Genomic DNA, 26337 nt, shown 5'->3' with positions numbered 1-26337 from the left:
CGCGCTTTCCCTCGCGGTGACGCGACGCCATCTTGGATCTCTCTTCTGGCCCGCTTAGATGATTGTGAGTAACTGGTTTTTATTTTTCTGCTCTTTAGGCCCTCTGCCTCTCTCCCATCCCGGGGTCCTTCCGTCGCTCTCTTCCCCTGTCCGCGTTTTTATTCAGGTTAAGGTGAGGGGAGGAATTTTGAGGCTGTTTATGCTGGTGAGGGTTTGCAGGGTGCTCAGGTTTAAGAGTTCGGAGTGTGTGAGTGTGCCCGTAGCAGCGCGGCTTGGCAGGAGAAGCGGGCTCGCTCCTTCCCTCGGCTGTAGGCTCTCGCCCCACCTGGCGCGTTTCACGAGCCCCCAGGCGCTGGCTGGCGCTTCGAGCGCTGGAGGATGTGTGGGCGGCCTCTTGAAGCGGGGTTTTGGGGGGCAGTTGTGGTCCTGCGGCCTTCCAAGAGACCAGTCTCTTTGCCTCACATGGCTGCTGAAGTGCTGGATTCGGTGCAGAGGAAGGAAAGGGGAAGGAAAACGCTCCGGCTGGCCGTTGTTGTCGGTGGAAATGAGCCTAGAGCAGTCGAGGGCTTTCTGAGCTGTGGTGGCTCGAACGGGTGAGACTTCTAAGTGCTGTAGAGGCTGCTGAGGACGCCGTGAGTTTTGCAGTTCCCGCATCTTCGCGGCACAGGCGCTCGTCAGGACCCTGTTGGGGGGCTCCGCGCGCACCTCGGAAGCGGGAATAAAAGAAAACCTTCCCTTGTGTGTACTCGGTTGGCTAACACGTCGCTGGCTTTAGTTAAAGTCGTAGATACTACATTAAGCCGCTGTGGCTCAGAGTTGTGTTACGGGAGTAGAGCTGACCACCTGTCAGACAGCTTGGCAAGAGCTGTGATTTAAGGAAACGAATCTTTAATAATTCTGTGGATCTGAACTGCTTCAGGAAGCAGCTGGCTGGCTGGGGTTGTTTCGTTGGTGCTGTGGATGCTGGATTGGCTCTTCTATTAAATAAAATTTAAGCTGATACTCGAATTTGTTTCTTGTGGGAGACTGTTTACCGCAAGACAATTATTGTTTAATTGTACTTGAAAACGTGCAACAGATGGATTGCCCCAATGTAGCATGAATAGGCTGTTTTAGGAAAAGCGGGGGTATTCAAGAACATCAGGGGAAGTGTTAAAATACAAGTGAGATCCAGAGTATTCCACTGGAAGGATGCGTAGGGACATTGGCTTGGCAGCCAGGTTGTTCTGTAGGATTTTGTTAGTTGCTGCTCTTATGTGTTGTTGCTTTCAATCTTTAAGGTTTCTGCATTTCATTAGTTGGTAGCAGGAAAAAAGTGTTTGTATTCTGATTAAGTTTCAGAAAGAGAAGTTTGGGATCTTTTGGGATGTAAGTGCTGTATAAATGACGAGATTGTGTACATAAGAGTTCTTGATTCACTTTGTTTTTTTGTGTATTTGAAAATACAGTAAGCATTTTCTTTATACAGATAAACTGTGTGGGTCTTAATGAATTTAAAACTATGTAAAATGCATCCTCCTTTAATGCAGTTATATGTTTGAAAAGCTAGAAATTAAAAACTGTGAGTGTACAGTAGTAGTTGAAGTACACTAATTTGACACACAGGGATTTAACACTAAAAAAAAAGCTTAAGAAGAGGTGCTATAGGTTATTTCTTATATTTGCTTACTGCAGTAAGCAGTTTGTAAGAAGTCATCACCTTAGATGACAAAAAATGTGTGTTGAACAGAATTGAAGTGAGGTCAATAACTTACACATTTCAATGTGCTTATCCTGATTTAAATCCTATTTTCTCTAGTTCTCTAGTAGTAGAGCTGCAACTGTTGTTGCTGTAGTCCCTTAAGAGTTGAAACTATCTTCCCTTCTGCCCTAAGTAAAAAAAAAACCACAAAACCCCAAAACAAAAAAAAACCAAACCCACAAAAACAAATGCAAAACATCCCAAGCAAAGCTCTTGATAGCGCTAATGATCAGCAATTTTAATTGATTGAGTCTTTCTATATGGCTCCAAGTGACCTCCAATTTTCCTCTCTCTGTAGTAAGAATCCCCAGCTACAACCAGTGTGTCACTTCAGTTCTGTTTGCTGAGTGAGTAAAGTGCAAGCAGTGGAAATAAATGCAACCTTCCTGTAGTGTTCTGTTATGTGTTGGCCTTGAACTAGGGGTGACCATCATCCTGATTTAAGTGTTCTGTATTAGTAATCATTTGTGTGGTAAGTTGATTGAGAAATTTAGTGCTAGTAGGCAAAACTAGTTCAAGTCATTAAGCTAATAACATTCAGATGAAGAACACTTTGCCATAAGCAGTAATTAATAAACTTTTTACATGGGTCACTTAAAGTTTGTGTAAAAGAAACTACCATTTTTAGGATTAGCACTCTAAATGTACATTTTAGAACACTATTGAAATCTTATTTTATGACTTAAAGATATTCTTTGATTAAGGTCATTATTTTGACAATGTAGTTAAGAGTTACAGTATTGAAAGCTGTCTTCTACTGAGTTACAGCAAACTTGGATGTCCCATCTAGGCTGGGATACTGTTGTGCTGATCTGGTGACCAGTTAAGTAAAGAGTTCATGATGCCTTTTAGGAAAGTCTCAGTGAAATAAATCACCGGAACTGGATTTTTACGTTCTTATCTAAACTGGTGAAATAGTGTAATGCACATTGAAAATCAATTCCATTGGAACAAATGGAGAGTCTGGTAGATTCATCTGAATCTAGGCACAAGCAATAGTAAAATCTGCCTAAATGAATTGAATACAGTTTGAAACTCACCTTTTGTAAGGTGAGACATTGGGTTACTACACCCTCTGTACAAGAAAGAAATTTTTTTTAAAAATTGCTGTTCCTTCTAGAAACAATGAGAGAGAAAATAGCCTCCTTGAGTTCATAAAATCATTCATTGCACTCTGCACTTGTATTTACTGTTTTGTATAGTGAAAAGTGGATAGTGATAGTAGCTAATGGTGTTGAATTGCATGGTTAGAGCCTGTAAGAAACACCTACATGGTCACAAGATTTAAGCAGCTTTTGAGTGTAGGTCAAACTAAAGCAAGGTGAACTCCAGCTCAGCTGTGAATACTGTCACTTTTATTCTCATTTATAGGTGAACAGGTTTCAAGCTTAGTCATTTGATGTTAGAAGCAAAGATACTGGATGTTTGATTTACCTGTGAAAGAATGTTAGATAAGAAATACTGGTTCATTATTTATGTAATTTACTTTCTGCCATTTGTAAGTACCTATGGCTGCTTATTTTGTGCATGGAAAGATAAAATTAAAATTCTTGAGAGAGTACAAAATGGATTCTGCCATGACTGTTACTTATATGTACTGAGAGTATGTGGAAAAAAAAAGTCAGGTATTTAACCCTCCTGATTCTGAGCATAAATAGTTGTTCTGTTTTCCCTCTGGTCCAAGAAGCACTGGTGTGTGCTCAGCTAATTTAAATGAGTAATAGAGCCACTCCAGTAAATGAAAGCATGTTCATTGTGTTTATGAAATTAGTCCCAGGTGTAGTATTGTAGTGAGAATTTACTTCACTGTTGTTTGAATTGGTAGGAAGTCTGAAATATTTGAAGTGGACTTGTAAGAGTCTGCAGTTTTAAACCTGCTTCTTAATTCAAGAACAGGTGGGCACTAAAGAAAGTTAATGGCAAGTATATTTATTTTTATTAACCCTAATAAATGGTTGTGTATAACACATGGCTGGCATCAAAAATCAGCTACTGAAAGTGTGTCCAACTTGTGTGCATTTTCAAAAATACATATACATGTTACAGTTGCATAGATAGAAGGATGGTCAGAGTTAGGTTTGGATATCCCATGGGCAGGGCTGCTTGAAGGTAAAGGGGCCCAAGATAGTTGGTTGACATTCAAGGACTGCTTTTTCCGTGCTCAAGATCGGAGCATCCCGACACGTAGGAAGTCAAGGAAGAGGGCCAAGAGACCTGCGTGGCTAAATAGGGAATTGCTGGGTATGCTCAAGTGGAAGAGGAGAGTTTACAGGTCATGGAAGGAGGGGCTGGCCACTTGGGAGGAATATAAGGCTGCTGCTAGAGGATGTAGGAAGGCAGCTAGGAGGACTAAGGCATCCTTAGAATTAAACCTGGCAAGAAGGGTCAAGGACAGCAAAAAGAGCTTTTTTAAATACATGGCAGACAAAACTAACACCAGAGGCAATGTAGGCCCACTGATGAACGGGATGGGTGCCCTGGTGACAGAAGATAAAGAGATGGCAGAGTTACTGAATGCCTTCTTTGTCTCTGTCTACTCTGCTGCGGGCAGTCCTGAAGAGCCCTGTACCCCTGAGACCTTAGATGAAGTCAGGTCGACGGAGCGGTTTGCCTTAGTCGATGAGGAATGGGTTAGAGACCAGTTGAGCAATCTGGACATCCATAAATCCATGGGTCCAGATGGGATGCACCCGCGGGTGCTGAGGGAACTGGCGGAAGTCATTGCTAGACCACTCTCCATCATCTTTACCAAGTCTTGGGAAACGGGAGAGGTGCCTGAGGACTGGAGGAAAGCAAATGTCACTCCAGTCTTCAAAAAGGGCAAGAAGGAGGACCCGGGTAACTACAGACCGGTCAGCCTCACCTCCATCCCTGGGAAAGTGATGGAACACCTTATCCTTGGTACCATCTTAAGGCATATCAAGGATAAGAAGGTTATGAGGGGCAGTCAACATGGCTTCACCAGGGGGAAATCATGTTTGACCAATCTCTTAGCCTTTTATGAGGAAATAACACGGTGGATGGATGATGGCAGAGCGGTGGATGTGGTCTACCTTGACTTCAGCAAAGCATTTGACACGGTCTCCCACAGCATCCTCACGGCTAAAATGAGGAAGTGTGGACTGGATGATCAGGTAGTGAGGTGGACTGCGAACTGGCTGAAGGAGAGAAGCCAGAGAGTTGTAGTCTATGGGGCTGAGTCTAGTTGGAGGCCTGTAACTAGTGGAGTGCCTCAAGGGTCAGTACTGGGACCGGTATTATTTAATATATTCATCAATGATTTAGATGAGGGAATTGAGTGTACTATCAGCAAGTTTGCTGATGACACTAAGCTGGGAGGAGTGGCTGATACGCCAGAAGGCTGTGCTGCCATCCAGCGAGACCTGGATAGGCTGGAGAGTTGGGCAGGGAGTAACTTGATGAAATATAACAAGGGAAAGTGTAGAGTCCTGCATCTGGGCAGGAACAACCCCAGGTTCCAGTATAGGTTGGGGAATGACCTGTTAGAGAGCAGTGTAGGGGAGAGGGACCTGGGGGTCCTAGTGGACGACAGGATGACCATGAGCCAACACTGTGCCCTTGTGGCTAAGAAGGCCAATGGCATCCTGGGGTGTATTAGAAGGGCGGTGGTTAGTAGGTCGAGAGAGGTCCTCCTTCCCCTCTACTCTGCCCTGGTGAGACCGCATCTGGAGTATTGTGTCCAGTTCTGGGCCCCTCAGTTCAAGAAGGACAGGGAGCTGCTGGAGAGAGTCCAGCGCAGGGCAACTAAGATGATTAAGGGAGTGGAGCATCTCCCTTATGAGGAAAGACTGAGGGAGCTGGGTCTCTATAGTTTGGAGAAGAGGAGACTGAGGGGTGACCTTATCAGTGTCTATAAATATATAAAGGGGGAGTGTCACGAGGACGGAGCCAGGCTCTACTCAGTGGCAAACAATGATAGGACAAGGGGTAATGGGTACAAACTGGAACACAAGAGGTTCCACTTAAACTTGAGAAGAAACTTCTTCTCAGTGAGGGTGACGGAACACTGGAACAGGCTGCCCAGGGAGGTTGTGGAGTCTCCTTCCCTGGAGACATTCAAAACCCGCCTGGACGCATTCCTGTGTAACATTATCTAGGTGTTCCTGCTCCGGCAGGGGGATTGGACTAGATGATCTTTCGAGGTCCCTTCCAATCTCTAACATACTGTGATACTGTGATACTGTGATGGAGAGTTTGTGGCAACCTTAGAGGAAATTCACACTCCTGTGTACACTGTATAACTGCTTTCAGTGATATATTAGGCTTTCTTTGAAGCAGCAAATGCTGGATGTATCTTTAGATATTGTGCTTGATGGGAACGCTTGCCCTAGAGCATGTGGACAAATCAGTTCCAGACAGATCTGTGTGATAAAATTATATACGCTTGTGGAGATAAATGTTTTGAACTTGACAAAACTTAAAACTATCTAAAGAGTAGTCACTAGAAATAATAATGACCATTTGAATGTAAATAAGGGGGCCAGTACAATGTGTAGCAATTATAAAAAGCCATGAATAATTGGCATGTTTCTGATCCTGTAGCTGTGGGTTCACTTGTAGCATCTATGTGGAAAAATTGAAATGTGAATGTTTATTCTAATCCCACAGTTCTTCTGTTTGCATTCTTTTGAACTTGTTGTTCAGAGCATGTCTGCAAGAACAGCAGAATTGAGAATTGTTATAGTCTTTTAATTCAATCTTCTAGTCCTTGGAGACTGTGCTTGCTTAAACCAGTCTGCTTTATCCAGGTATAACATTTTGCTGTAAATGTGTTCAGGTGATTTCTTCTTTAAATAAGCTGTGTTTCCGAGACTATTTTGGCTCATGCTAAGTAATTGGAAAGCAGAGTTTTATATGTGAAATAGGAAATTCTTCTGTAGGAAAAAGCTGAGGCCAGGTACCTCTCAGCAATAGAGATGTCTTTTTATATAAAAAGTGTTTTACAATGAATAGTAATGTAGTTTAAAGCCAAAGTTCATTCTCGGATCTGAAGCTGCAAATATAAAGAAGATATTTTTTTTTCCCTCTTCCTACAGAGTAGGCTTACATGGTAAGTTTGTAGTTGGTAGGTCTGCAGTAGACAGCTCCCAGAATATTCACAAGTAAGGCAAAGCTGATGTTTTTCCCAAAGCAACCAATCTAATTTAGATACATGGGACCCAGTAACTACAGTGAGAAAAATGTATCCCAGGAACTTTGAAACAGGCCCAAGGATTTGCTATTTTAAAGCAATACACTTTGGGTTTTTTTTGTCATTGTTTAACATTTCAGTTTCTTTTAATAGGACTTTCCTTTTGAATGTGTTGGTCAGTTTGTGGCATGTGGTTTTGTCAGCTGAGCCTTATTAACTCAGTGCATGTGGTTAGTCCATTCAGATTATGAAGTAAAGTGTTAAAAGCTAAAGATTTTGACAGTTGAAATGAACTAAATTTCAAAGCTTGAACTTACAGGTCTATGTGGAAGTGTTGTTCTTGACTTGGTTAAGTACAGTCACCTAAGATTATATATTTTGTAGGCTGTTTCCAGTGCTGTGCAGATACTTTGCCTTTGAAGAATAGTTCTAAAAAGAAATAATTATCAGTGTAATGTATTTTACATCTCTTGATGACTCTTGGATTTATTTCTATTGTATTTTGGTTACTCTTCTTGTCTTTCAAGTTGGGTTCGAAGATTATGGACCAGACTGTGACAGCATGAGAATAACTGCATTCTTGGATATTCCTGGCCAGGACAACTTAACTCCACTGGCTCGTCTAGAAAAATATGCCTTCAGCGATAACATATTTAACAGGTAAACTTGATAACTGACTGATAGTATCATGGATGGTAGTGTCACTACTTCTGCTGTTATCCTAAGCACAAGCCTAATATTTGTTTCAGTAACTTTTATGTAGCATTTCCATAAAAAGAGGTTTTCATTCTTGATTATCTGAATAAGATCTCTCAATTCTATCTTTATGTTGGGACATGGGGGAACTTTATAATTGGTATGTCTGAAAGCTCAGAGAAAAGCCTGGTTGTCTTTATGGTGCCCATTTGCATTTCATAAGTTCCCCTCACATCACATCTATGTGTCATTGGCAGGATATTAAAACAATTAATATGTTGTTACCTTCATAGGCAGATTATTGCCAGAGGTCTTTTGGATGTCTTTCGAGATTTCAGTAGTAATGAAGAAGACTTCCTGACTGTAATGGAAATAGTGGTCAGGCTCTCTGAAGATGCAGGTTTGAAAGCTGTTATTTTTATCATCATCTTATTTTACATAAGCTGAAATACAGATGGCAATAAATCTTTTGAAAGAAGAAACTAAATCATCTCACAGCAATATCTGTTCATAATTAATTTTTTTCTTCTGTTTTGAAGCATTCTGCATGGTGGCTGTGTAAATGAAGGCTCTTACTTAGTATAGGGCCCAAAGTAATATTTTTCAAGGAATTAATTACACCTGAATGTGTGGTGTATGTAGTCCAGTACAGTTGTGTGTTTTGATACTTCATGTGCATACATTCATGGTGGTTGGGTTTTCTAGCTAGTGCTCTCAATTTTTTTGATTTATTTGGGATCCCAAGTCTCTGGACTGCAATGTATGTAAGCCTGTTCTATTTTACTCAGTCTTCCTTTAATAAGAGGCAATCTCGGTGATATTTCTTTTAATATTTTAATTTTCCTCTGCTGTGAAAGCATTAGACAGAAAAAGGCTACATTTTTTTCTTAAGATACTTGATCTTAATTTCACACTTATGGATGTTGTTTGGACTTTTTATTACTAGAGCCGACTGTACGTACAGAGCTGATGGAACAAATACCTCCTATTGCCATTTTTCTGCAAGAAAATCGACCAAAATTCCCAACAGCGTTTTTTGAATACCTTATGCCCATAGTAGTGAGATACCTCACAGATGTTAACAATCAGGTAGGAAAACCAGACCGCATGAGTTCAATTGTTGGAAAAAATCTGTGCGGTTCAGTGATTTTAAAGCATGAGGAAGAGATAATAGGAAATTCCATGTTGATCGATGACCAGCTTTTATGTAAAGCTTTGTGTTTTGGTTTCAGCACACTCTGCTGGGGAGGTCTGAGGGGTTGTTCTATAGCAGATAATGGGAAAACTTACAGGATTTGCCTAGCAGCGTATTGATGCAGCCTGTTACAGGAGGCATGACTTAAAGTCCTGTCTTTGTCTTTTTGGATTCTCCTCAGAATTTGATGAAATGTCACCTAATGATTATATTAAACTGTAGCATTTATTACTAATTCCTTATGAAGTAAAAACAGAGCTTTTTCTGTTTGTGGTTTATTTCTTTTAACTTGTATCTGCGTGTTCATTGAAAATATGCTTTTTGTGGTTTGCATCAATGTATTCATAGTGATACATGTTTGTTTGCTCATGTTAATAGGTTAGAAAGGCAGGTCAGGAAGCACTGCTTATACTGCTAGAACAAGATCTTGTTGCTCAGAGTGACATTGAAAATAAGGTGTGTCCAATTCTGTTGGACCTCTCTGCTCCTGACAGTGATGATGAATACAAGGTGGAAGCTGTGAATGTAAGTAAATTTGGAAGAAATCTTACATCTTTTACTTTTTTTTTCTTTCTTTGGTCTCATAGAATCATAGAATAGTTAGGGTTGGAAAGGACCTTAAGGTCATCTAGTTCCAGCCCCCCCTGCCATGGGCAAGGACACCTCACACTAAACCATCTCACCTAGGGCTCTGTCCAGCCTGGCCTTGAACACTGCCAGGGATGGAGCATTCACAGCTTCCCTGGGCAACCCATTCCAGTGCCTCACCACCCTTAAAGAACTTCCTCCTTATATCCAGTCTAAGCTTCCCCTGTTTGAGGTTGAACCCATCACCCCTTGTCCTGTCACTACAGTCCCTAATGAAGGGTCCCACCGCAGCATCCTTATAGTCCCCCTTCAGATACTGGAAGGCTGCTATGAGGTCTCCACGCAGCCTTCTCTTCTCCAGGCTGAACAGCCCCAACTTTCTCAACCTGTCTTCATATGGGAGGTGCTCCAGTCCCCTGATCATCCTCGTGGCCTCCTCTGGACTTGTTCCAACAGTTCCATGTCCTTTCTATGTTGAGGACACCAGAACTGCACGCAATACTCCAAGTGAGGTCTGATGAGAGCAGAGCAGAGGAGCAGGATCACCTCCTTTGACCTGCTGGTCATGCTCCTTTTGATGCATCCCAGGATACAGTTGGCTTCCTGGGCTGCGAGTGCGCACTGCTGGTTTATGTTCATTTTCTCATCTACCAACACCCCTAAGTCCTTCTCTGCAGGGCTGCTCTGAATCTCTTCTCTGCCCAACCTGTAGCTGTGCCTTCTTTTTTGGTGACATTTGTTCTGGCTTTTAGCAATGCTGTTATAAAACTCCTAGAATATAACAACTGTGTGAGATACTCAAGAGCATAAATCCCAGAAAACAAAAATTGTACTTGCAGTCTTAGTGTCCTGAGAGCTTTACTTGAATCACTGAGCTTAAACTTTTTATACTATTCCTATTTTTGTTTGTTTTGTGCTTTCCCTGTTTGTTAGTTGTTGTGTTGGGAATTGAGAGCCTGCTGTTGTGATACAGTTTAACCTGAGGTACACTAAGCTGCTAAGCCTTGGATATGTAGGTTTCTTAGTCATTTGTAGTGTTGAACACCAGATATCTTTAAAATGCAGTTGGTTCTTGGCAGCCTTGTTAAACTTCTTAAGATTATGTTCTCAAACAGTTTCTTTACGTTTAAAACATTACTGTGAAACTTGATAGAGCAAAAGTTGAAGTGATGGCCTGATCTTAATTCATAGGCATTTATAAAAAACAAGCCCTTTTCACTTTCAAGAAATCACTTGACTCCACAGAAAAGTGCTGGTGTGTAATTACATTTCATCATGGGTATCTGACACTTGACCTGTAAATCAGTTATACCAGCTACATTTTCCCCTTCCTTATTTGGGAGTTGGGTATTGCTTAGGCAATTTTCCAGGCTGACATCTGAGCACCAGATGCATTTTAAGAGCTTGAAGATTTGTTGGAAAGTCCTTAAATGGTGTCTTCCTTAGTTCTTCTTTGGCATTCTATTTCAAAGGCAAACGTTTCTAGGAATAAAGCTTGGTTTTGTGAGGGTAGAAAGACTAAATATGAGTACTGCTAATCTGACAACACTTCTGTAAGTGTTAAATTCCTCGTGCTACAGGCAGAGCAGTTGAGTAGAAAGGAGCATAGGAGCTCCTTCCTTTTTACTTTTGCAAGTATAAGAATTGCAGCAAGTTATCCCTGAAAGTTGGAGCTGAAAGGGAACATGCAATCCAAAGCAGCTGATTTTCACAGCAGAAACAAGGTTTGTAATGGGAGTTGAAATTGACAGTTCCTCAGAGAAGGAAGCTAAATTAATGGGCATGTTACTAACTTTAGTTCTGCTGTGATGGGAACTCCTAAAATTTCTGAGGATCATTCCTGTAAGGAGTCCATTAGCTCCCATATATAACTGATTTGTCGTACACTCCACTTTCTCTCGTGTTGCTTGGCAAACTTGTATTTTATTGTGTTGTACAAGCATATAAAGAGCTGGGGCTGTGCTCTTTTTTTAAGTATCTGAGTGGTCCTGATAAAGCCAAGGAGCTTATTTGCATGCTTAAGCTTGAGATATTTCTAATATGCTTAAAGATTATGATTTTGTGTACTGGCTAGTGCAATGGAACTTTTGTCTTCTCTGTACAAAATACCAGTGTCTGCTACGTCGTAAAACACCTTGAAACTGTTTTTAATGAACGTATTTAACTGAATAAAAAGGACAATGAATTACATGCAGAAATGTTACGCTCATCAGGCACAGAATAATTTTAAATTAAAGCTATAGTTGTGCTTCACATCAAACAGGTGTATAACAGTATGAATAATGAGTAGCAGTTAAACGTATTTGATGGTAGTTGCTGTCTTGGAGGTAATTTTTAGGAGAGATATTTGGCTGTGCTTACAAGCTTTATACTTTTCCTTACACATATCCCCCTCTTGATTTCTAGATAATCTGTAAAATGGCTTCTATGTTGAGCAGAACAACAGTTGAGCACCTGCTGCTTCCTCGTTTCTGTGAACTGTGCAGTGATGGGAAATTGTTTCAAGTCCGAAAGGTTGGTGTGTTTTCAACCCTAAACCACTTAAAAATGAATTTGTATGTTGCTGTTCAGATAGCTTCCTGAATAATTTAGTCATAACTTCAGCTGATGAACTTTGACAGCGTCTGGAAGAGCAGTTTTATTGACATGGTTACAGTTGTTCTCTTTTAGTAAAGAAACAGGTAACAGTAGGTAACAGTCCTTGGTGAATAGCTTTGGTGTAGCAGTTAAACTGATCTTGTACATTTAATAGTTTTGCATAACTTCTTTTATTTTTTTTTTAAGCCACCATGCTTGTTTATGGGATGGAAACAAATTACTTGATTTCCACCTTCTTATTGCAAAACCAGAAGTTCAGAAGTAATAGATATTTGAGACATCCTTCCTTAAAATAAATAAATAATCGGGTATTATTGAAAGGATAAATCCCCGAGGTGTAAGGTTTACTTTAATTCATGGGCAAGTACAAAAGGAAATTTGTAGCATAAAGGGTCTTAAAGTATTTAGTAGACTTAAGGGTCATGCAGAGCTGCAGCTTGGTCCTTAACAAGCTGTGCTTGCTGGAATTTGAGCTGCATTATGGTTTTCTAAAAAAGAAAGAATAAATCCTATGTTAACACAGCCCTATCTTAATTGATTTCAGATTTTGGAAGCATATTTTTCCAGAATGAGGGGATGTCCATTTTCCCTTAATTATATCACTTGTAATGTACTGTAAATGGCACTAACTTGAGACCTTGATTAAACTTTGCTTCAGCAAAGTACTTAAGCCAATCGCAGCTATAGCAAAGATATTTCTGTCAGTACATGTAAGTCCTGACCTTCGTATCATGTTCAGCCTGCTTTGGTTTTGACAGCTGCTATTCAAAGTAATTTAAACTTTCCAGTAGGCTTATTGTCCCTTTTAGTGATTACTGAATTAGGTGATATTCTTCATGCAGAAACCTTTATTCCTATTGATTTCAAAGGCATGTGGCTTATGGAAGCCTGCTCTAATGAGTCTTTGTTCAGGATGAGTTAATATTACAGGATGTAGTTACATGGCTGAAATTTGAATAGTCAAATGTATACAGTTGTCACATGGGATAAATAATGCATGGTGAAGCTGATAATAAAACTAATGCACTTGAAAGAGCCAGAATGTTATTAATGACTTTTTTAATTTCTTAGATTTGTGCAGCTAATTTTGGTGACATTTGTAATGCAGTTGGGCAAGAAGCCACAGAAAGATTGCTGGTACGTAAAAATCAAAATCAATTGACAAGACTTCAATTTCTCAGTTCAAAAGGTTTGGTGATGAGTTCTTGTATTATTTTCTCTGTAAATTAATCAGTGTACCTGCATTTTTTTAATTAATTTATCGAAAGCTTTGGTTGCAAGTGTGGCAAAACTGGGAATGGCTACATATGCAAAGTTCTTGTTTTGAAAAGTATTTTTTAAAATGTAATTAACAGCATATATACACACACACTTTAGAATTACCCTTTTTTTTTTCCCCTGAACTAGATTATCAGTCAAGTTCTAGTTCCAGGAAAAATAGGCCATTAATAATTCTTTCTCTTCTTTCCTAGTGCATATAGTTATACCTAAAATCCTGATGAAGTAAATGGGAGACAGATAGTTTTTCTGTTTTCTTAGTTAATCTATGCTTTTAACGTGTCCTTATTTCTTCTTTCACTTACTTTATTTTCCCTTGAGTTGTCATTCTCTAGAGTTTCCAAAAAATGACTTGAGAGTAAGTTGCTGCAGTCTGTTTAGCTTTTAATTATTGGTTTTGCTTATTTTTTGACAGATTCCCAAATTCTTTGAGCTCTGTTCTGATAGTGTTTGGGGAATGAGAAAAGCTTGTGCTGAATGCTTTATGGCAGTGTCTTATACCACATCCCCAGAAGTTCGCAGAAGCAAACTATCCCCACTGTTTATCAGTCTTATTAGTGACACTTGCAGATGGGTAAGTCGCTTGCTCTATAGCTAATGTGTCTTCCTAGATAGATCTTGCCCATTAATGGGCAAGTCAGGAGTGTACTGTAAAAGTTCTTTAAATTTGCTGAGATTAGAGTCTAATCTACTGAAATGTAATCTCTTCTCTAAGACAGTATCTTATTTTTCCTCTGACTGCATAAAATTTCTATCAACAGTTTTTTCTGTAAGTGTAAGCACTTTTCTGAGAACGTTGCGTGTGTTAAATGCCTTGAAGTAGATGGAGATGTCCGTCAAATTTATTAACCCCTAAAATGTTTCTGTGACTGTAGATAATGCTTAGTATTCTAACACTCTTTGCTTAGGTGTCACTTACTTGGTAACTGGTTATTTTATTTAGTATGAACCAATTGGTTCTTAGTAAAAAAATGGAACCAAATTTTTATTTTCCATCAGTAAGTCTGTGGGAATTGCATGAATCCTGACTGTTGTCTTTATACTATCACAGGTTCGTCAGGCTGCTTTTCAGTCTCTTGGCCCATTTATTTCTACCTTTGCAAACCCTTCGAGTGCTGGTCTTTACATTCAAGAAGATGGGACACTAAGTATCCAACAGTCAACGCAAGATGTGAATTCCAATTTGTGTCAGCCAAGCAACAATAAAACTTTAATGTCCTCCAGTACAAATGCTACACTGTCCAGGTAAAATCATGGGAAGGAAAGATGGTGTGGTGTAGTGGAAGAGAAAAAGATAATTATTTTTGTTGCATTTCATGGCTAAAAAAATCTCGAGAGTATAGTTCTAGAAAAGGTATGAAGGGTGAGGACACGTGTCTATTGGAGTGTAGCTGTTTTACTGAAATACTCACTTTGGCTTCACAGGAGGGTAAAGGGAAAACTGGTGAAAGAAAGCACAGCTGTAACCAATTCTGTCTTTTTGCAGGGAAAATAAACTTAGGTAGTTATGCTGGGTTTTATGAAGTATTTCACTGAAAACTCATCAGAGAATTTTCAGTTTTATTTGGGTATTTATTTGTGTCTGTTATCAGTTCAGAACAACCAATGGAAATCAAACCGGAATCATCGACTGAAGAGACTTCAGCTGAAGTTCATACAAAGCTCTCTGTTGAGAACCTAAATAAAGACACACAGGAGGAAAGTTCATATTGTTGTACCAATCCTGGAGAAGATGTGCCTCGATTGTCTGAGGGTGACAGAGTTGCTGCTGGTGTCATAGAAGTCACTAAGGACAGCAGTTTTCCTGGAATGAACTCAAGGCTACAGTCTGCTGAGGACATATTTAATACTTTTCTATATTGGCGCCCTCCTCTGCCTGATATAAGTCAGGATCTGGAGTTGCTTCAGTTCAAGACTGAAACGCATAAAGATAGTTGTTCAGTGCCATGTAATAACTGTGTTGCTAGTACTGAAATAAAAAAAGTTCTAGAAAGCTTACAAGAGCATATAGATGATCCAGATGTTCAAGGTGAGACTCTTTAACAGCAAAATCTATTTCCTCTGAGCATGTTTTCTCCTACCCTTTACAAACCCTTAGACTGCATTTTAATTGGCAGTAATTACAGTAGAAAGTTAAGCATCAGCCTTCTTTCACAAGACCTGAGTTCTTTTTAGAACAGGTGGGGAAGTGTTCCTATCTCCTGTTCATATGAGAAATAAATTCGATCTAACTGCAAAAGGGAAAAGAGCTTGTTGAAATTTGTTGAAACCATCTTTAAGTACTGTAACCAAGTACTGTGGTTTTAGGGACAGAGCTGCCTGTTATCAGCTGAATTCATCTGGTACTCTTCATCTTTAAAGCATGCTCTGGTGTTTCCTCTTAAAACTGTACTTGTCATAGGCTTGTGCAGCTATGTGCAAATACAGTTTGTCCTAATATTGGTGATAGTGGTAAACCTAACCTTTTGTTTTATATCTACTTCTGCAAAATAAATGATTCGGAGATGGTTTCACTAATTCCCTCCTCTGCATAAAGTTTTTCTCGTAAATGTTTAAATGCATATTGATGCCTTTTCCAAGCAGTTGAATCAGTTAAAGAGTAGAACAGAAGAACTTGTATTAAAGTTTGACAGTATGAAGAATGGGAGGAGAGCCGGTATGCTGTGATGCCTCATTACAGGGGATTACTGGACATACCTTTCAGCAGTAGAAACTGGTAGAATAGTTCTACTGAAATTGTTAATGCCTCCAAATCATTGCTCTTTATTTGTGCTGGTTTTGTGGAAGAATAACGGGCCTCTTCTTTCTAAGAGCAGTTGCTAATATATCGTTTCTAGATTAACTAACTACAAGTTGAATGCTTTTAAGTGCAGAAGAGAGTATAGAGGCTTCTTTTGCTTTATGCAGTTCAGGTCCAAGTGCTGTCTGCTGCTCTCAGAGCTGCTGAGTTTGATTCTGTTGGTGACTATGAGACCAAAAACATGAAGGAAAGCAGTGGCAAATTCCAGAAAAAAACAGTTTCAGATGAAACAACTGTTTCAGATGCTACCTGTAGCCAGGTGGAGGAGGACACTCTTTCATCCCGTGCCTCCCAGGATAACATCAGTGACCAGTCTATCACCTGTGTACTGAAAAGCACAGTAAGTATGCGTTGTGTTCCATGTCTGAAATTAATTCTTACCTGCTTTAGTAATGTGTGTATTCATGTAGTCCCTGGCATAATTGATCTGCTTCTGATCTAAAGCCTTTGAGTATTATTAGTCCAGAAGTATCATATGCTACCTTAATTAAAAAAGAGAAGGAAAAGCTATTGAGGGTTATTTCTGTTTGCACACACATTACTTAAGAGTGAAAGTTTTACAGTAGTTTTGTAGGTGGTTTTGTTTTTTTTGTTGGTTTTTTTTTTGATCAAATGTAGTAAATAGTCTCACCTCTTCCTGTAATGAATCTAAAATTAGTCTTTTATCACCAGACAGGAGGCTGAATCAGGTGGTGACACATAAACAGTTCCTAATTGCTACTTCTTGATTATAACGTAGAGATAGGAGTCAAAAGAATTGTTTGCACAGTATATAATGTTGCTGGAGCTAATAATGAAAAATAAGGAAAAGCTCTTCTTGTTTAGAAACAAAAATGTAAAATGGTGTGTGAACTTTTAGAACTTTTGTATGTTTTAGAAGCTTTAAACCTTTAATTACTTTGAAGTTGCATGTTAATATTTGGAGAGAGGTATATGCTTCTTAGCTTCATACGCTTGGGGGTTTCCAGAAGTATCAAAACCAAGTAAAGTTTCTTTACTGAAGAAAGATTGACTTGGAGCAACTGCTAAAATGTCTTAATATAACTTAAATACATGCCAAGAATAAAATATAGTTAAGAGTATAGTGAGAGTAACCTAAATCTGACTGTTGGGTTTATTGTATTGAATTAGATGGGTTTTTTTTTTTTAAAGTAAATCTGACTACTGTTCCCCTTGCTGCTGCTATGGTCTTAGTAGTGTTTTCCTTAGTGTACAACTCTTTCTGCACTTGTATAAGCACACTGAATAAGGCTTTGTCTATAAAAGGCTGTTCTGTATCTGAATTGCATTGTTCTGTAGTGTGATGCTTTGAAATATCCTAACCAGCAGTAATTGTAATTTCACTAGCTAGTGTGTCTTTTTACAGAACTCGGAGGAACAACATAGAGGAACCAGTGTATTTTTAAAGAAAGAGCAAGAAAGTAATTTGCCACTGGATGATGACAAGTCAAAATTACAGGTGGTTAAAATAGAAACTGCTTTGTTGGAGTACTGGGTACAGTTCATTTAATGCTTAATACAGTGATATCTTTTTGCAATTAATCAGTTGCAGAACATGAAGGAATGCTCTGGGCACTTGAGCAAAATCCTGTTTTAAATTGGAAAGCAAGAAAAATTCTGTTGCCTTTTTGGTGCACAGATGCAATCTGTGCAGCCAAGGTGGGCAGTAACTGTACTATTTTGTCACTGGACTTACTGCTTTCTGCAAAAAGGATATTTTCTGTTTGGTTTGATGCAACATGTTAATAAAGTAATAATTACTGTTCACTGTTGACCGCTATATCCTAGTGAGAGGATCATGAGGAGTCACTTTGTAAAGCTGGCCCAAAAAAGTGTGGGTCTTGCCACACTGTGTTTTGCTGCCAGCTGGTTGGTAGCAAGAGAATACTGTAGCAACAAGTGTATTTTCTTTCTGTTCTTAAAATGTGTTTGTCTTTCTCTATAGGATATCATACCTCAGCCTTTATTAGACCAATACTTGTCAATGACTGACCCAGCTCGAGCCCAGACTGTTGATACTGAAATAGCCAAACACTGTGCGTATAGTCTTCCTGGAGTGGCCTTGACACTGGGCAGGCAGAACTGGCACTGCCTGAAAGATACATATGAGACGCTGGCTTCAGATGTACAGGTAAAAAATAATGATAAATCAGAACCCTTTGTATCTTGTTTGTTCAGTTAGTTGTATAGTTGAGGGTTTAAATATGCATTAAAAATGTGACATTCAAGATTTAAGTCAGACTTCATGATTTTCTACTGCTGTGTAACTAGTCCTGTTCCTTCTGCTGTCTGTGTTCACACAGGTGTAGTTCAAAAGCTTGTTTACTTTAGTTTTGGTGCCTAATCTATTTCACTTCTTATGCTGTTTGCAGTGGAAGGTACGTCGGACACTAGCTTTCTCCATACATGAACTAGCAGTTATCCTGGGGGATCAGCTAACAGCTGCTGACCTGGTGCCAATTTTCAATGGATTCTTGAAAGATCTGGATGAAGTGCGTATTGGTGTCCTTAAACATCTATATGACTTCCTGAAGGTAGGAAAGTGTAATTTAATTTCTCAAATTTTTTTTTTCCTGTTATATTGAGAGTGTTTTTAATGAGATTTGCAGGAACCTCTATACAAATGCCCGTAGCATGGGGAACAAACAAGAGGAATTAGAGATGTGTGCATGTCTACAGGGGTATGATATAATAGGCATCACAGTAACATAGTGGGATAGCTCCTATGACTGGAGTGTTGGAATGGAAGGTTACAGGCTCTTTAGAAAAGACAGGCCTGGCAGGCGGGGAGGGGGAGTTGCCCTTTATGTTAGGGATAGGCTGGAGAGTATGGAACCCTGTCTGGGGACAGGTGAGCAGTCCACAGAGTTTGTGGGTCAGGGTTAAAGGGAATATAGCTATGGGAGACATTACTGTGGGGGTCTGTTACAGACCACCTGATCAAGGAGAACCTGCGGATGAAGCACTCCATAGACAGATAGGAAAAGCCTCACGCTTGCAGGCCCTTGTTCTCATGGGTGACATCAACCACCCTGACATCTGTTGGAAGGACGGTACGGCCCGGCACAAGTAATCCAGGAGGTTCCTCGATTGTGTAGAAGACAACTTCCTTCTGCAAGTAATAGAGGAGCTGACAAGGAGAGGTGCCATGCTTGACCTCGTGCTCACCAGCAGTGAAGGGCTCGTTGGAAATGTGACTCTCCAGGGCAGCCTTGAATGCAGCGATCATGAGATGCTTGAATTTGAGATCCTCAGGACAGTGAGAAGAGCGTGCAGCAAGCTCACTGCTCTGGACTTCAGAAGAGCAGACTTTGGCCTCTTCAGGAACCTGCTTAGTAACGTTTCATGGGATACAGCCGTAGAGGGCAGAGGGGCCCAAGACTGTTGGTTGATGTTCAAGGATCACCTGCTACAAGCTCAGGAGTGTTGCATCCCAACCAGAAGGAAGTGCAACAGGAGGGCCAGGAGACCTCCTTGGATGGATAAGGAGCTGCTGAGGAAAATTCAAATGAAAAAAGAGGCTCACAATAAGTGGAAGCAAGGACAGGTGGCATGGGAAGAGTACAGGGATGTTGTCTGGGAAGCTAGGGACCAGGTTAGGAAAGCTAAGGCCCAGTTAGAATTAAACTTAGCTAGAGGTGTTAAACAGGAAGGGATTCTACAAGTACGTAGCAAATAAAAAACAGACTAGGGAGAATGTAGGCCCCCTCAGGAAGCTCTCAGGAGAACTGGCTACACAGGATTTGGAGAAGGCTGAGGTTCTGAATGACTTCTTTGCCTCGGTCTTCACTGGCAAAGGCTCTGACCACACCACCCAAGTCTTGGAAGGCAGATGCAGGGACTGTGAGAATGAAGACCTTGCGCCTACCGTAGGAGAGGAACTGGTTCGAGACCATCTTAAAAATCTGAATGTGCACAAGTCCGTGGGTCCTGATGAGATCCATCCGTGGGTCCTGAAGGAGCTGGCGAATGAAGTTGTGAAGCCGCTGGCCATCATATTTGAGAAATCATGGCAGTCAGGTGAAGTTCCCGATGACTGGAAAAGGGGAAATATAACCCCCATTTTCAAGAAGGGGAAAATGGGTGACCGGGAGAATTACAGACCAGTCAGTCTCACCTCTGTGCCTGGCAAAATCTTGGAGCAGATTCTCTGGAAGGCATGCTAAGGCACATGAAAAACAACAAGGTGCTTGGTGACAGCCAGCAGGGCTTCACTAAGGGGAAATCCTGCCTGACCAACTTGGTGGCCTTCTATGATGGGGCTACAGAACTGATGGACAGGGGTAGAGCAGTTGATGTCATCTACCTGGACTTGTGTAGAGCGTTTGACACTGTCCCACATGACATCCTTGTCTCTAAATTGGAGAGACATCAATTTGATGGATGGACCACTCGGTGGATAAAGAACTGGCTGGATGGCCGCACACAAAGAGTTGTGGTCAATGGCTCAGTGTCCGGCTGGAGACCAGTAACGAGTGGTGTCCCTCAGGGATCGGTGTTGGGACTGGTCTTGTTTAACATCTTCATCGCTGACATGGACAGTGGGATTGAGTGCGCCCTCAGCAAGTTTGCCGATGACACCAAGCTGTGTGGCTCGGTTGATACCCTGGAGGGAAGGAATGCCATCCAGAGGGACCTTGACACGCTTGTGAGGTGGGCTGATGCCAACCTCATGAAGTTTAACCATGCCAAGTGCAAGGTCCTACACCTGGGTCGGAGCAATCCCAGGCACAGCTACAGGTTGGGCAGAGAAGAGATTCAGAGCAGCCCTGCGGAGAAGGACTTGGGGGTGTTGGTTGATGAGAAAATGAACATGGGCAGGCAGTGTGCACTCACAGCCCAGAAAGCAACCATATCCTGGGCTGCATCAAAAGGAGTGTGACCAGCAGGTCCAAGGAGGTGATCCTGCCCCTCTGCTCTGCTCTTGTGAGACCTCACCTGGAGCATTGTGTGCAGTTCTGGTGTCCTCAACATAAAAAGGACATGGAACTGTTGAAACAAGTCCAGAGGAGGCTATGAGGATGATCAGGGGCTGGAGCACCTCCTGTATGAAGACAGGGTGAGAAAGTTGGGGCTGTCCAGGCTGGAGAAGAGAAGGCTGCGTGGAGACCTCATAGCAGCCTTCCAGTATCTGAAGGGGGACTATAGGGATGCTGTGGAGGGACTCTTCATTAGGGACTGTAGTGATAGGACAAGGGGCAATGGGTTGAAACTTAAACAGGGGAAGTTTAGATTGGATCTAAGGAGGAAATTTTTTCCTGTTAGGGTGGTGAGGCACTGGAAGGGGTTGCCCAGGGAGGTTGTGAATGCTCCATCCCTGGCAGTGTTCAAGGCCAGGTTGGATGAGGCCTTGGGTGATATTTAGCGTAAGGTGTCCCTGCCCATGGCAGGGGGGCTGGAACTAGATGATCTTAAGGTCCTTTCCAACCCTAACTATCCTATGATTCTATGAACCAATATCTAGTTTAGTTTTGTACGCTACTGCTGTTTTGTGTGTGTATGTGTGTGTCTGTGGCTTTTTTAAGGTTTCTCATGTCTCTTCTGTCTCATCCCAACAAAATATGAAGATTGGAATGACATTGTAAATGTGCTTGTAAATGCTCCTGTTTACTAATACGATTAGCTGTTACTAATTCCTGTGAAGGAATTAGTATTTTGTGCAGCTGAGCTGGAAAGTTGGATTGTTAATAATTTGCGTTTGGGGCTGGGAGTTGCTGCATAATACACACAAATCCTTAGAGCTTGGTTCCTTGGTTTTATGCCCAGAGATGGTACTTGCTATCCTTGCAGAAGTCAGGACTCTTGGATGGTAGTTCTGTGTGTCCAGGCTCTCAGCTGATTGTGCGTGGTTTTCAGTAAGCATCTTGTCAGTAATTGCTTGCTTTCAAGTAGGAAAATGCACACAGTTATGAATGGTGTAATACAGCAGAGAACTGCAGATAGAAAATTTTACCAGTTTTATACTAGTAATGTTTTTCTTTTAGTTACTTCATGCAGACAAAAGGCGAGAGTATCTTTATCAACTTCAGGAATTTGTGGTGACTGATAACAGCAGGAACTGGAGGTTTCGTTACGAGCTGGCAGAGTATGTAATTTGGTTAACTTCTGATTTTTAATCTATATTACTAATCTGGAAATAGGTAATTACATACATATGCTAATGCATCCTAATTAAGGTTTAAAGGTTTACAGCTATTTAATCTGGGGGTTTTTTGTTGCTGTTTGGGGGTGGGGTTTTTTTTGGCAAGTTATGTGGCGATCAAGTGTGACAGACTTAAATGTCTGCAATTATACTAAAATGGAGAGCTGGTTCACTTGCAGCTCATGAAATACAACAATCTGATAGGTACTCTTCAGTGAGGTTTCAGATCTTATTTAGTTTTAGACTGCCTTCTAACAGTAAGTGGAATGTTATGTAAAAAGTCTTTCTTTCATGTATGAAAGAAAGCTCTTAAAAATAGTTTATTAATTTGGTGTTTTCACATGACTGTATAATGGAGATAAAGTAACATCCTACAGTTCCTTGTCTACGAGCCCTGTTGATATCTGAAGCACTCAAAGAATGTTTGTAGGCATAACTTGTAGGCAAAATCTGACCTTCATGTTTATCTCATTTCTTTGTTTGGGCTGTTGAGGTTTTGCTGTCACTTTGTAGTTTGGCTCAACAAAATCTCGCTCTGGTGCTGCAGGAGTGTTGTACAGCAGTTCCCTGACATCTAGTGGAGAGCTGTTGCTTTGTAGTTGGTTTGTGCAGGCTGCTGGTAACATGACAGTGGTGTGGCTAGAGTGAGTTCTGTGCAGTTCAAAGACAAACTATTTCCTGAACTGTAGATTTCTACACCAAAGTAGACCTTTCATTTTTGCTTTGCAAGAATAGTGGTCTGAAGTTGCATTGTATTCTGTTTGTAGCTTTTGTTAGTATTTGGGATAATTTTGATTAACTGGTGCAGTTACTTTGGATAAAAGTATCTCTTGTATTCATAACTCTTCAATAGGTATGTGCACCTTTTAGGAAGTAAAGAGAAGAACAAACTGTTCAGGTGCTTTGTAGTAACTGTGGCATTTTTAAGGCTGCAAATGATCCTTCCCTGTGTTTAGTAGTTGGTGTAAATGAAAGCATGTTAGTGTTGCACTTACTAGAGTTAACCACTTTCTTTGTGTTCCAGGCAGCTAATCCTGATACTGGAGCTCTATAATCCCAATGATGTCTATGACTACTTAAGACATATTGCACTAACTCTCTGCTCCGATAAAGTTTCAGAAGTCCGGTGGATCTCTTTCAGACTGGTAGGGACTTAATTCACTTCCTGACAGGAGATGAGGATATTTGAGAGGGATACTTGAGATCACTATTTTCTTTTAGACAAGTTAGGGCATACAGAGATGTTTTAATAAACAAGGTAAACAGTATGGGAAAAAGTGAAAAATTTCTAAAGTATTTTGAATTGTCAGACTTGCAGAGATATTGAAATCTTTGTTTGTTGCATTTGAATTACAAATGATTTTAGCAACTGGATGAAAACCAGGATATAGAACATTTGGGAGATTTCTGCCCCAGTTCTGGAGGAAAAAAAAATTGCTGATCTTCCCTCAAAGTTAATTTAATTTGTTATGAACTTCATAATAATGCTATCATCCCATAGATATCCTGAATGAGGAGAAAGATTCCTTCAGTCTTAGTTTCTTCATGGTGCCATGGAAAGGGGCATTATTTTAATGGTTGGTTTTAAGTTCTTTTTAGTGTTTTTTTTTGTTTCACTTGAACAAACAGCTTTTTTTTTTATAGCTTGTACTTTGTTTTCTCCAGAATAAGCACAGTATTCATAAAGTCCTGCAGGTGCAGCTGATTGTACTGACTATAGGTTTTGGTATCCCTTTGTAGGATGAAATAATGGGTTTTTTTGTTAACCTTTTAAGGGCTACAAGTAAAGTCTCATCTCTGTTTTAATCCCCCCCCCTCCCCCCCCCCCCCGCTTCCCAGGTTGTGGCAATACTACAGAAGTTCTATGCAAACAATGCAAATGCACTGGGATTAAATTTCATTAATGAACTCGTGGTGCGGTTTCGCCACTGCTCCAAGTGGGTTGGAAGACAAGCTTTTGCCTTCATTTGTCAGGTTGGAATGTTCTCTCTGTGTTTCTATGTATGTATCTAATTTGGAGCCAGTTTAGGGTTTTTCAGCAATGTGGACAAAACTGAAATTTGGACTTGCAAGTTTTTCTGTCATTCTTTTGGGTTCTGTGACTCTGAGTTCACAGAAAATGGTGGCAGAGTTGGTCTGGTCTCAGTACTAGCATGTGGCTGTCCAGTTGGAAGCTGTGGTCCTTGCTTTGGTTTGTGCCTCCAGCTGAAATAGCTGATCTTTCTATTTTCTGGTATCCCAGTGGCAAAGTCCAAGAATAAAGTCCTAAACAAAGATGCATTTTGTAATAATTTGATATGCTGGTATAAAGGTTCACAAGTGCTCTTCAAACTACCTGTGAGTGCTGGGTGCCAGAACTATTTCCCTCCTTACTGCCACTTACTCACCCGCCTTCAAACCAAAAATGCTTACTTTGGGAGCAATGAGGAGGAAGGATTGAGTGTTGAAAGGCGAAAGGGTGATACAGGCAAGAGAACTGTATTTCCTAAAATATAGTTCACAGAAAAAAAGCTGCTCTTGTTGGGTCATCTTCAGATGAACTTCAGAACAATAAGACATATTTTCATAACAGTATTTCTGAGGTTGTACTTGCTTCACCAGCATAGAGTGTATTTGTTTAATAGCCAGACCAAATTAAGGATAGCATAGGAAGGAATGGCAAATTGTGTATTATTAACATAAATCTTGCTTGCTTCTGTTCTGTGTTTATCCTGTAGGCTGTAGTAGAAGAAGAATGTATGCCTGTCGACCAGTTTGTTGAACACTTACTCCCCAGTCTGTTAAGTCTTGCTTCAGATCCTGTGCCAAATGTAAGGGTTCTGCTGGCCAAGGCTCTAAGGCAGACCTTACTGGAGAAAGGTGTGGTCATCAATGTCCTTTCAAAGAGCTAACATCTAACAAGTGCTGGCTTTTCTGCCACTGCAGTTTGTTATCAATTGGTTTAAAAGGCTGTTTGGTTCGGTTATTACTGAAAATGGAATTACACATTGTAAGCTGGGATACTGCATTGAAACTTAGTTTTAGGAACACGGACTGTGGTGTTTCTGTGTTAGAATATTTATCATCCTTAAAGGGCCAGAAATTGCCATTGATAATCTAAGAACTGGGTTTTCATCCTCTAGAGGGCAGTTACGGCCTTGTTTAGAGCCAAAAGTGCTGCAGTTACTGCTGAGGGTTGGGTTTGGCTTGGCATGTGTTTGGCAAATACTTTTTCTTAAACATAACATTAGGTTATTTTGATGTATTTCAAACCTTTATGTCAATGCAATAGTTGCATTTGGGGTCCTTCAGGTGAATTGTTACACCTTTTTTTGAAATAGTTTGCTTTGTCATTTTCGTCTTAAGCCAGGAAATAATGTAATCATTTGCTGCTACAGTTTTCTGTACTACAGTTCTTTAAAAACAACAATGACAAAATCATTTGATCTCAGATTATTCAAAGGAACATGCACAGAGATCTCCTCCTATCTTTCTTTCAGAATAAAGTATGGGGAGTGTTTTGTAGCCCATTGTACAGCAGCAGCTTCCTGAGCTTGTTGATACATTTTTGATTTAGGGCTTAGCAAAAATAATTTCTCCTAGAAATGCTTAAGTACCTAATAAGGTAAGAAGCAGCATATTTCTCTGTTGCCTTCCTTAGCTTCCTGTAGTTTTTCTAAAGAGCCTATATATTGGATGAGCTACCCCAGATGTTTTTGGCATCCTCTGTATTTCTTATGCTCTAGGGTTTATTCTTCTGGCTTTGATTAAAATTCTTTCTTCTCTCTTTCTAGCTTATTTTAAAAGCGTTGGTAATCCTCATCTAGAAGCTGCAGAAGAGACCATTTTAGCCCTGCAGTCGGACAGAGATCAAGATGTGTCCTTCTTTGCCACCATAAAACTAAAACAGGGTAACATGGACAATACTACCATTGACAAACAAAACTAATGTGGTGTTCTGCAGTAAACACTGAACAGCACAATAGTTATTCACCTTATGTTCACAGTTGGTATGAATAATGTGTACGAGTAAGAAAGTTGTTACCTACTTGACCTGGAAAGGTTGTATTAAAACTGTTAGGGTCTTCATTTCATGCCTGTGTTTCATTTAAGGCTGTGTTTTTGTCTCATATGCATGAATACTTCCTTTGGTCTTTTGTTTCTTTGT

At 40.4% G+C, this 26337-nt stretch overlaps 1 protein-coding gene across 4 annotated transcripts; it reads left to right on the top strand.

Annotated features, from left to right (window-relative positions):
• Nucleotides 1–59: 59 nt before the first annotated feature.
• LOC130597636 (serine/threonine-protein phosphatase 4 regulatory subunit 1-like) lies at nt 60–26186 on the top strand. 4 transcript variants are annotated; one of them, XM_057406352.1, is made up of 19 exons: nt 60–64; nt 7421–7553; nt 7883–7989; nt 8536–8678; nt 9163–9309; nt 11779–11886; nt 13042–13107; nt 13664–13822; nt 14300–14493; nt 14841–15277; nt 16156–16388; nt 17415–17507; nt 17994–18179; nt 18421–18582; nt 22033–22133; nt 23215–23335; nt 24030–24164; nt 24908–25049; nt 25964–26186. In XM_057406352.1, exons 2-19 carry the CDS (start codon nt 7456–7458, stop codon nt 26116–26118), a joined length of 2787 nt encoding a protein of 928 aa, XP_057262335.1. In that variant the 5' UTR covers nt 60–64; nt 7421–7455; the 3' UTR covers nt 26119–26186. The 4 variants fall into 4 exon arrangements, 3 of the variants coding, with proteins under 3 accessions (XP_057262335.1, XP_057262336.1, XP_057262334.1); XM_057406353.1 differs by lacking the exon at nt 60–64 and having other exon boundaries at nt 7254–7553; nt 24908–25000; nt 25964–26135; XM_057406351.1 differs by lacking the exon at nt 60–64 and having other exon boundaries at nt 7255–7553.
• The last annotated feature ends 151 nt before the right edge of the window (nt 26187–26337 follow it).

Source organism: Pezoporus wallicus, unplaced genomic scaffold (assembly GCF_028554395.1).
Source record: "Pezoporus wallicus isolate ANWC-B61680 ecotype Strahan unplaced genomic scaffold, APGP_CSIRO_Pwel_v1 contig_6783, whole genome shotgun sequence".
NCBI classification, from domain to species: Eukaryota; Metazoa; Chordata; class Aves; order Psittaciformes; family Psittacidae; genus Pezoporus; species Pezoporus wallicus.
This window is presented reverse-complemented; position numbering and strand designations above follow the sequence as displayed.